A 12,257-nucleotide genomic window follows, 5' to 3' on the forward strand; every position below is an offset into this window, starting at 1 on the left:
TTCTAGCCATTTTGAGAGTTGAATCGAACCCGCAAATGTAATGCTCCAGATTCTCAACTAGCTCAAAGGAAGGTCCGTTTTATAGCTCCTCTAAACAGCAAAACTGTTTACAGCGGTGCTAACATAATTGCACAAGGGTTTTCAAGTGTTTTCTAATCATCCATTAGCCTTCTAATACAGTTAGCAAACACAATGTACCATTAGAACACTGGAGTGATGGTTGCTGGAAATGGGCCTCTATACACCTATGTAGGCATTGCATTAAAACCAGACGTTTGCAGCTAGAATAGTCATTTAGCACATTAACAATGTATAGAGTATATTTCTGATTAATTTAATGTTATCTTCATTGAAGAAAACTGTGCTTTTCTCTCAAAAATAAGGAAATTTCTAAGTGACCCTAAACTTTTGAACGGTAGTGTAAATAAAAGTGTCTATTAGTGTATTTCGAAATACTTTTTATTAAAAATATTGTTTTCTTTTTGAGATACAGCTGCTTTGTATACTGCATACAGAGCAGCTGTATCTAGCGCCGAAGCCTGTATTAGTCAGGTCAGCGGCACTGACGGGCTCATTGACAGTGGGTCCTGAGTGTCTCTGACGTCCAGGATCGAGCTGCTATAGATTACATCTAAGTTTATTACTTAGGCTTCGTTCACTTCTGCATCGGGACTCCATTCATTGGTTCCGTCTGAGCTTTCCGTCAGGGGAACCCATGAATGGAATCCAAACTGAAACAATGGTGACGGATTCGGTGCAAATGGTTAGTGTAAGGGTTCTGTCGCTTTGACGGAATGAATAGCGCAGTCGACTACGGTAGTTATTCCGTCAAAACTACGGAACCTTTACACAGCGGTGACAAACAGAAACCATTTGGACCGGATCCGTCACCATTGAAATCAATGGTGATTGAAACGATTTCCATTTGTTTCAGTTTGGATTCCGTTCATGGGTTCCCCTGACGGAAAGCTCAGATGGAACCCATGAACGGAGTCCTGATGCAGATGTGAACGAACGAAGTGAACTACTGCAATTGGATCCTGTGTGTCAGAGATACGCAGGACCCGCTTTAACTGAACCCGTCAGTCCTGCGAACCTGACCGATTCAGGTCAGCGCACGATACAGACGCTCTATACAAAATACAAAGCAGCTGTATCTCAAAATGTAAAAATTATTTTTAATAAAAAATATTTTGAAAGGTGCACTCATACTGATAAGTATTAAAAAAAAGAAATGATTTTAAAAGTGTACATAGCCTTTAAAGAGGCTCTGTCACCGCATTATAAGTGCCCTATCTCCTACATAATGTGATCGGCACTGTAATGTAGATTACAGCAGTGTTTTTTATTTAGAAAACTATCATTTTTGACAGAGTTATGACCTATTTTAGCTTTATGCTAATGACTTTCTTAATGCCCAACTGGGCGTGTTTTACTTTTTGGCCAAGTGGGCGTTGTGGAGAGAAGTGTATGACGCTGACCAATCCGTGACCAATCAGCATCATACACTTCCCTCCATTCATTTACACAGCACATAGTAATCTTACTAGATCACTATGTGCAGCCACATACACACACATTAACGTCACTCAAGTGTCCTGAGAGTTAATAGCCATCACTACCAGCCAGGACGTGATGTCTATTCAGAATCCTAACACTTCGCTAACGTTTCTGTGTGATTTACAGCACAGCACATCGAGCTCACGCTGGGCTGTGATTTACAGCGTAATCTCACGAGATTACGCTTCCTTTGCTGTAAATCACACACAAACGTTAGCGAAGTGTCAGGATTCTGAATAGACATCGCGTTCTGGCTGGTAGTGATGTGTATTCACTGTCCGGACACTTCAGTAACGTTAATGTGTGTGTATGTGGTTGCACATAGTGATCTAGTAAGATCACTATGTGCTGTGTAAATGAATGGAGAGAAGTGTATGACGCTGATTGGTCAGCGTCATACACTTCTCTCCACAACGCCCACTTGGTCAAAAAGTAAAACACGCCCAGTTGGGCATTAAGAAACTCATTAGCATAAAGCGAATATAGGTCATGACTGTCAAAAATTATCGTTTTTCTAAATAAAAACCACTGCTGTTATCTACATTACAGCGCCAATCAGATTATGTAGGAGATAGGGCACTTATAATCTGGTGACAGAGCCTCTTTAAAATTAGAGATCAGGATTGCTGTAAAAGGTAACATCTCTATTATAAAGCTGTGTGACCTATTCACATCTCAATAATATAAAGTCAATATGTTGTTTTCTAATTTGGTTTTCTTATGTATTGGGATGTCTGCTGTAAAGAAAATCTCTGGAGTTGCAGTCACTCAGACAAGTTGGCCCTCAATCATGTAAATAAAAAAAAATACAAAAATAATTAAAAGAAAATCGTAACGTCCATGGTTGGAGCTAACTCTGGTAATGGTAGTTTAACCCTTTCATAAGTCCAGGCAAAAAAATGGAAAAGTTTCCTTCATGAGCCCTCTACTGTACCTCTGTACCTTCGATTTTATATGAAAGGTTTTTCTCTTAATCTGACAGAAAAAAAACGTGGCAAGCTCCATTGGACGCCAAATGCACAATGCGTCTAGGTAAGAATATCTCCGTATACACGGGCTCCGATGCAGCCTGTACAGCTCTGCCATGTTCATGAGCCCTTAGGGTGATACAGAGATTTCGCTCCAATCCAACAGAAAATAAAGTGTTCCATCAGACTCTGCATAACCGAGACTTCTCTCCTACAGACATTGCTTCTAGGGGACTCCCAAATTTCTTGCTTTGTAGTAGATTCAGGAAAGCGATCAATCAACAGGAGCATACAATAGCGATTCTATAGCATAAAGTATCACTCTTTTTTTAGTGAATGTTATAAAGAGCTGGTGAATTATGAGATTCATAAACAAGATAAGTGATTCATTTAATTTAAAAAATCAGATGATAAATCATTCAGTAAGCACGCATGATCGCATATGGTTTACAATCTCACACCTCACGCTTTATAAAAGCTTGTGTAACTTAGGCCGTAGAGAGAGATTTTAAAGATTTATAAAAACTAGTGAAATTGGAAGGTGGAGGTGTTATTTATAACAACCAATCAGATTCCATCTCTCAGTTTTCAGAGGCTATTAGGAAAATGAAAGCAGCAAGCTGATTAGTTATGAACAACCTCCACTTTTGCTTTGCACTGGTTTCAATAAATCTAGGCAATTTTTGCGGTTCTCTGAAGCCTGAAATGTTTTTATTGTTATTGAGCTGTTGTTAAAGGCTTGAAACATTGTTTTACTGTAAAATGCATACTGGATAAAGTGTTTTGCAGCAGAGTCATCAGGCTGAAGACGTGGTCATCACCTTTCTATGTGAGCCCGTCTTCAGGCATCTAGAATGTCCGACTGCAGCGGAAGAGGCTGAGCGCTTCTGCCCATTCATTTTAGCGATCGGTGGGGGTTTTGGCACCCCCACCGCTCAAAACTTCTGACATATCACCATGACATGTCAAAAGTTTGCTGAAACGAGAGTTACTCTTTAGGAGTCCAAATGACGACTGGTTATCTACGGGCTGTTCCTGAAAGAAGTCACCTCCTGGTATGCACAGAGGCGTGCAATGTCTTTAGCATGTTCTATGTCACAGCGTATTTGTTTATTTAAGACGTTTCTTCCTGATATTTTCACACAAGCTCAACATTTTCCCAATGTCGTTTCTATCGAGAAAACATAAGGGTATGTGCACACACAAAATCAAAAACGTCTGAAAATACGGAGCTGTTTTCAAGGGAAAACCGCTCCTGATTTTCAGAAGCTTTTTAATCAGTCACGTTTTTTTCTGCGTTTTTTTACGGACGTTTTTGAAGCTGTTTTCCTACAGTCAATAAAAACTGCTCCAAAAACGGCTGAAGAAGTGACATGCACTTCTTTTTCGCTGGCGTTTTTTTACGCAGCCGTTTTGAAAAACGGCCACGTAAAAAACGCCCCGTCGGAACAGAACGCCGTTTTTCACATTGAAGTCAATGGGCAGATATTTGGAGGAGTTCTGCTTCCAATTTTTCAGCCATTATACGGGCCGAAAAACGTCTGAAAATACTCCGTGAGAACATACCCTTACATTTAAGTTTGTGTCATCCAGTTGGATTCATATACATGGAATTTTTTTTATGACCTCAAGTATCTTTCTTTTTTTTTTTTTATGATTGCCTCTAGGTGAACTCTCATATTAACTTTGCACAAACTATATGCTTGTACTTACAATAGCCTGCTTTCTTTGTTATTTTCTAGGGCATTGTAAACTTTGTTTTTTAAGTAATTATAATAAAAATGTCTGCCGCACAAGTTAATGTACTTTTTAGAGATTTCTTTTTAACGTATGTGTCTCAGCGGTACAATAAGATGACTACATTTGTTTGATAAAAGTTCTGTTTTATCATGCAGTTTTGTCCCATGCTGCCAACTATATTAATTTCTATTAAAACTCAATTTGGAGGAGAAGCTAGCTACTTCCTCTTGCAGTAATGACACCATTGAGCTACAATCCACAGCATACAATAATGTGCCCTTTTGGAAAAAAAAAAAGTGCCCTGTATTCATAGAAACTATGATGAACATTCAATGATGTCTGTCTATGTACAGTGAGAGGATTGGGTATCTCAGTGAGATCAGAGAGAGGAAGATAGGAGCACTTTTTGGGTGACCAAGTAACAGAGATTCTCCTCATGGCATTATATAAAGCACAACGTACATGCGCATAACATTTCAGGATCACAGTCCGGTTTCATTTTTAGCTGCTACCTTAATATTCTTCAGATGCCAAAAAGTAGAAATCTAACCCTTTTTTTCAATATATCATTAGTATATAATTGTTTTCCCACAAACTTGCCTTTGTTTTACAGATTACCATTCTGAGGTATATAAGTCCCAAGACTACAGTGACATCAACGGAGAATCCATAGACTTCCACCATTTTTCTGGTAAAGTCTTGAACAATATATTTACTTTGCCGCGCAATATTTTACAAACTAGTATTGTTACTTATCTCCCCTTGACTCCAGTGGCATAACTGCATGTTTTCAGGATTTCTTTACTTTTGCCGTAAAACATGCCGATGTCTGTGAAGAGTTATGACTACTGTGTTTGTTATATAGTAAGACCAATTCGAGACATATGAAATAGCCAGTACAATGTATGTGGATATTGGGGTATTCCCTTCATAAGCATTTAAAGTCTATCAATAAAATATGCTTTAAATGCCTGATAGGTGTGGGTCCCACCTCTGGGGACTCTCACCTATTGGGAGAATGGGGATCTCCTCGGCTCCTTGTAACTCTTTTAGACTTCAATGGTAAGAGCGATGCGCAAACACAGCTACCTCTCCATTAAACTCTATGAAGGCAGCAGTTGTGAATTGGCGAACTGGGGGTTACCGAATCCCCGCTCTCAAAGTTGATCACAATTCAGCTTAGATGAGCACTCTGGAGAAGATCATAGCAGCTGGAGAGTCAGCTGACACTGAATGGTATTTAGCAACTTGTAATATGTTGGAATACACACGAGCTGCAGGAGAAAAACGGTGCTACATTTTTAATAAAAAACAATTACAAAAACGTTTTTTTAACCCATAATACATTGAATGCAAAAGAAAAAGAGAGGCCATAGCCTTTGAAATTCTGCTCGCACACCTTTCTTACACAAGTGCAGTCTCTTAGACGCATTGATTTCCACCATTTCACCCGTAGAATGCCACGATCAACACATGATCGTGGCATTTAAAGAGAGAGACTGCGGGAGGGACCAGCCTTTAAACGTGTCTCAAGGAATACCAGTGACGCAATTGTGGCTAATACCTTGTTTTTTTGTATAGGCAGACCGCTCTGGGTCCATTGGAGGACTCCAGGGCTTTCTGACCATATTCCCTGTTAGGGCATACATAGGTATGCCCTAAGGGTATGTTCACACGAGGTCATTACGTCCGTAATTGACGGACGTATTTCGGCCGCAAGTACCGGACCGAACACAGTGCAGGGAGCCGGGCTCCTAGCATCATAGTTACGTACGACGCTAGGAGTCCCTGCCTCGCTGCCGGACAACTGTCCCGTACTGAAAGCATGATTACAGTACGGGACAGTTGCGAGGCAGGGACTCCTAGCATCGTACATAACTATGATGCTAGGAGCCCGGCTCCCTGCACTGTGTTTGGTCCGGTACTTGCGGCCGAAATACGTCCGTCAATTACGGACGTAATGACCTCGTGTGAACATACCCTAACAACTGCCTGTGTTGCAGCCAGAAACACAGACTAATGTACTGGAATATCGATATATCTCAGTACATTATAGTTAAAACATAAAAATTGGGATTTAAAAAACAAACAAACCACACACAAAGGCGTATTTTTGTTAAATAAATAAACTTTTAGTCCCCACTACTCTAGGAGGTAGCAGCAGCTAGCTGTTTTGACACATATAGCTGTTACCCACTGTCCCCTATCAGTGACGGAAAACATAACGGTTGCATAGTATTTTAATGAGTTTGTGGACAGATCCTTGGACAGAGGACTAGCTTGAAAATCCTAGAGGCCATTTCAAAGGCTGGGTCCACTCCACACCTGCTGAAAATGTCACACAATATAGTGCTAGGTATACTATAATAATGATGACGTATCAAATTGTATAATAACATAGCTCTATCTCATAGTGATATTCCATTTTGTCCTCGTATCACCTGCCTATGTTGTATGTCAGAGGGTGCTGTAGCCAGCCCCTAGGTGTAGACAGCCCCTAGCTGTAGCCAGCCAGCCCCTAGGTGTAGACAGCCCCTTGCTGTAGCCAGCCAGCCCCTAGGTGTAGACAGCCCCTAGCTGTAGCCAGCCAGCCCCTAGCTGTAGCCAGCCAGCCCCTAGGTGTAGACAGCCCCTAGCTGTAGCCAGCCAGCCCCTAGGTGTAGACACTTTGTTGCAATTTCAACCCCTATTGCTTCATCACTAGTGTCAGAATATTAAGACAATTGCATTTAGCACGGCAGGAAAGTAGCGCACATATCTGCTTGGTTTTAGTGGCTATTACCTGCATTATCCGTACAGCAATATGTCAAGCACACATCACAGCAAATGCTAGTTGTCTGACGTCCTCATTTAATATTCATAACCTGTAGCATTATGTGCTCTGCCTAGTAGATTTGTCCTCAGCTGGCTGAAATGAAATGCTTGTCATCCCTGTTAAGAATGAATTGTCATCAGATAATAGGCATTGGGGATGTATGAGAGACCGAGCTAATTAAATGCCCACAGCTAATGCGGCTGAATGGAAATTAGAAAACAAAATGTTTTACCAACTGATACATTTTATTTTTTTATCTCTGATGGGGTGGACCTACACATAATAGTATCCCTGCTGTGATCCCGAGGCACAGCCATTATAAATGGGAAAATATCCAATCCTTCATCACTGTCCTCATGAACTTATTGGGTTATTGCAGAAGACGCTTTCTTTTCTCCTTATGTTGCCTGTATGTGTCTGTAGAGAACGGTAGAGATGTCTGGATGTCTTTTGCATTGCTAAAGTCTCCACACCGTACACTACATTATAAGGATAGATGTTTGCTTTGTAGGAAACCAGGTACATTATATAGAGAAGGTTCCTTGAATACATGCCACCCAGTGCTGTCAAGTTGGTTTCAACGCTTGGCCACCACGTGCATAATGTTTCTCCAGACAATCCAATTTTTTATTTGGGTTTGTTCATTTTTTTTTTTAATTCTTAAAACACTAAAGTTTATAGCTGCATGTAGCTAAGCCTCAACCCTAAATGCTCTGGTTACCCATAACAATAGCCAGAATGCCACCATAACGACAGCCACATTGCCCCATAACAGTGACTTCCATAGAAGTAGCAACCATGGTGCCCCCAAGAAAGTACCGTTAAGAGTTCACAAGCTGCGGATACACTGCAAAAAAGCGCACCAAACTGGGGTGCAGTTTATCACCTGGAATGTCCGCTGCGGAAAACTGCAGCACTTAGCCGTTTGATGTCCTCTGACGTCATCCAGGCCGGCCTCGTGGGATGATGTTTTATCCCATGTGACCGCCGCTATAGCCTGTAATTGGCTGCAGTGGTCACATGGGATGAAACGTCATCCCAGGAGGCCGTCCTGGAGAAAGAAACAGACTCCTGGGTAAGTATACATTTTTTTTTTTTTTTGGTGTTTTATGCGGCTTAATTTCTGCAAACCCACCGCAAAAAAACGCAACGACTGCTATTTGTTGCGGGTTTTACCTCCCCATTGAATACAATGGGGTAAACATGAAACAAATAAGCAGCATTTACACAAATACAATTGACCTGCTGCAGAATAAAATTCAGCACCACAGGTCAATTTCTGAGCATTTTTTCCACTCAGTATTTCCACAGCATGTGGATGAGATTTGTTTTATCGCATCCACTTTGCTGCTACTGTATCTGCTGCGATCTGTGCTGGGAGTGAGTTATTCATCTAGTAAGAGCAGTCAGTTATTGACTTGGCATTAGACATCTGGACTTTTGTAGTAACACACTGTTATGTGGTAACATACCGTTTGCTTTAAATGTTTGCTTTTAAACTGACTGACTGACTGACTGACCGCAGAAATTAGAGTGCATCTAAACATAGCAGCCAAATCACATTTTTTGCTGACATTTTCTAATACGATAAACACATATATAAAGACACATATAGTGTGGCGTATGCCATGACTGAGTAATATACACACCAACCCTCTGCGTATGGCAGGGGTGTAATGTATACATTATATATCTCAGTAGATTGGTTGGACTGGAGAGGGCCTCTGTGCCTTTGAAACGCTCCAGACAATGAGTGGTTGTACCTGAAAGGGTGGGGAAGCTGGTCAAAAGCGTTTTTTTTTTTTTCAGTTTTATTACATTTTTTGAGCTGCAATTTATGTAATGACAGCAAAAATATGACCAACCAAAAAAAAAAAAACTGTTAACAACATTTCCTGATCAGGTCCACCGTCCTTTCAGGTACAACCGCTCACTGTCCCGGACCCAGAGGCGTTCTACTGCACAGAAACCCCTCCATTCCAACCAATCGGCTTCTTGTCTATTCACAGCAAATGGTAAGAAGCTGTGAATAAAATACTCCCTTTTATTGGCTAATGGAGATTAGTGGTGACAGTTCAGCTTGGACATTCGTCACCTGTGTCTTCAGCCTGATTTGTAGAAATAGGCATGAGACTGATGTGAAAGTGTCTGTAGAGGCGTTATTGTGACCTTTTGGTCTCCTCTATTTTCTGAGGCTTCCGGACAGGGATAAGTATTACATAGAGGTTCAGCTACATGATAAGAGCCTGGTAAACTTCATATAGTTATTCATTCTGCAGTAATGTTCAACAGTTACTACAGAGAGGAACTATAAGTAAAAACAGATGATGTATATGATATTGGAATTAATCCATGCAATAAACATACAAAAGTATCATAGAAAGCACAAAAATTCAATTGAGGACCAATAGATAACCGTACTTGGTGCACTTTGCAATGTTTTGTTGGAATAATGTAGGTCTGGTTCAGAGATTAAATGAATATGTCCTTGTACTGTAGTATGGTAGAATGCAGCATAATCTGACTTCTAGAGGTACAACCGATGGGACAGTAGCAGCCCATCATTGCTTCAGCCATTATATTCAGTGCGTAGAGATCAACCTTAATTGGCCGTATTCTCATGTTCATATAACAGTATGACAGTCCTTCATTAACCCTACGAAATAAACCGGTATGTCTAAAGGATTAATTGCACAACTAATTATCTTTTTGGCAAACACGTCGGTAATTTATTTCCTTGTGTTAGAAAAAAAAGGACAAGAAACTTCAAAGCTGGTTGACAAAGTGAGACTGTGTATTCATTGGAGAGCAGACTTTAAAATAAATTCTTACCGCTAAAAACACTCCTGAGGCTTCTAATTTCTAGATTTGTATATGAACGGTCACTGAGATAAGAAGGATATCTGTGCTGCCTCCTTCCAGACTGAGTGCTTCTATGGATTACATGTAATGTATGAAAGCACATTCGCACTTTAAATACAGACATCCCTTCATAAAGGCTTATATTCGTGGGCTGTAAGTAATACTGTGGTAGTAATAAAAAAATTAAAAAAGCACCCAGACGTTTGAGCTGTAAGTGTGTAGTGTGAGGGAATCCCTGCCTCCAGATTGTTGGCCGTCAACAGTGAACTCTGTGTGATGCTTATTCATAGAGAGCTTGGAGGCAGCCAGGGATTCCCTTACAGTGTGCTTCCTATCCGATCTATTGAGTGAGTAGACCGAAGATGCTGATTTGCTGAGAACCTATAGACAAGCATACTGCGTTATCTTCTCAACCAATTCAACAAGGCGATACTAGTGAGAAGCCCATCACATTGTGGTTCTTTGGGGTTCTATAATAGACTCACTTACTGTTTTATACATTGGTGGACATTATAGAAATGTCTAAATTTGAACTCTATATGTCTCATGACAGATTTACTTAAGGACATAGTTGTCACAGTGACTTCAAAAATCTTCGCAGGCATTCTCCAGGCTTCTCTGTAAAAAAAAGGACACCATGGCTTGTGTTATTCGGTTTCAATGTGGGAATCGTGGGGAGATACAAAGGGGTAGATTTATCAAAACTGGCATGAAGGAAAGTGAAGCAGTTACCCTTAGTAACCAATCAGATTCTAGTTCTCATGTTCCAGAGAGCATTTTGAAAATGGAAGAGTTATCGGGTTGGTTGTTATGGGCAACTTCTCTATGTTTCCTTTGCCCCAGTTTTGATGTATCTCTCCAAAATGTTTATCACCAAGTCACATACATTTTTATATGAAGTCTTCTAGAGGACTATTAACAGCCCAGCCACAAAACAAAATGTTGCAGTGTTGTCCAACTTAGTGGAAAGGGCATTGGCAGAGGTTTCTGCTTGACCAATGTGGTCAGTGAGTTGCTTTAGGTTTGTTTGCATAGCAGAGATTTCTCACTTACCCTCCATGATCATACCACAGGAGGTAAAGTCTCTGCCTCTAATTGGGACAGGAAACAACACCAGAGGTTAAATAACCCCTTCCCGCCTCCCTCAGTGTTCTTTTCTGTCCCTATTGGGTATCAAGAGGTTGCTGCCGGCTGGGCTAGTGTCAGTCGGTTAGCCTACTTTAAAAATAAATCACCAGGCAGTGAGTGGTCGTGTCTCACCTCCATTTTTAAAACACTGCTCCCATCTTCCTTGAACTTGGGACCCTGTTCACCTCTCCTGCGTCTTCGGGTAAAGCTATGGTGAAAACAATGTGCCGGCTTTGGTCCTCCCTGAGCTCCCCAGCTGGCCGCTTCACCTGTGAAACAGGGATCCCTCTGCTGCTCATAGTGTGCATTCCACGGTGGAATGCACGTGTACATCACTTCCGGAGTGATGTACTTCCAGTTGCGGACGCCGGAAGTGTCATGGTGGCGCCTTGTTACCGGCGTCCGCATGGAATGGGCTGCAGTTGCAGAGCTTCCAAGAGCAAGCAGAGGAAGAGCGCGCTACCGATTGGTAGTCATCATCACGCTAGTCCCGGTGATCCAGGTTAAAGGTCACCCGGACATGAGGCCTCATTCTCTCAGGTAGGACTGTTTTTGTATCACTCCTATCTTGCCTGCACCTTGTCTGAGTCGGAGAAACCTGCCTCCAAACCCAGTGTGGTGGAACCTAGCGCGTTTCCCAACCCAGTAAGTATTCTGGTAATTGGAATATTTGTATGGGGATTAGTTACTTAACTATTTCCCTCCTTATTGTTTCAGTGTGAGACATCTCGGAAGCCTAAGAGAGAACCCCTATCTCATAAATGTGCCATATGGTGACAAAAAGCTATCTTCTAATAACAAAAAGCCCCTGTGCCATTCCTGCACAGAGAATATCATGAGGGAGGAGCAACCACAATTTATGGAAGAGATTAAGGGAATGTTCAAGCAGGAGATCGAATCTTTTTTTGCCTCCTTCTCTCAGGCAGATTTTTCCCTCTCAGCCCCCTCCCACACCTAAGAAAAGGAAAATTGTGGTAGAAGAGGATTCAGGGTCTGAAGGGGTTGTTACCTTCCCTCTCTATCGGGTGATATCCTAGAGGAAGGAGAATTTCCTTAAAAACAGGTCTATTGGCCAGCAGAAATAAAAGATAGAATTCCACTGGCTGAAGACACATTAAAATGGATGGAAGTTCCAAAAATTGACATCCAGGTTGCCAAAGTGGGGAAAAAAAGGCTACCTCACC

General features: G+C 41.4%; 1 protein-coding gene across 1 annotated transcript in view; it reads left to right on the forward strand.

Annotated features, from left to right (window-relative positions):
• Positions 1-12,257, forward strand: part of BEND7 (BEN domain containing 7) — a 75,964-nt gene that overhangs the window by 15,332 nt on the left and 48,375 nt on the right. Inside the window, exon 3 of the mRNA XM_075857395.1 lies at positions 4,882-4,959. Coding sequence (XP_075713510.1) covers positions 4,882-4,959 — 78 coding nt within the window. The remainder of the gene's footprint in view (positions 1-4,881; positions 4,960-12,257) is intronic.

Source organism: Rhinoderma darwinii, chromosome 3 (genome assembly GCF_050947455.1).
Source record: "Rhinoderma darwinii isolate aRhiDar2 chromosome 3, aRhiDar2.hap1, whole genome shotgun sequence".
Lineage (NCBI taxonomy): Eukaryota > Metazoa > Chordata > Amphibia > Anura > Rhinodermatidae > Rhinoderma > Rhinoderma darwinii.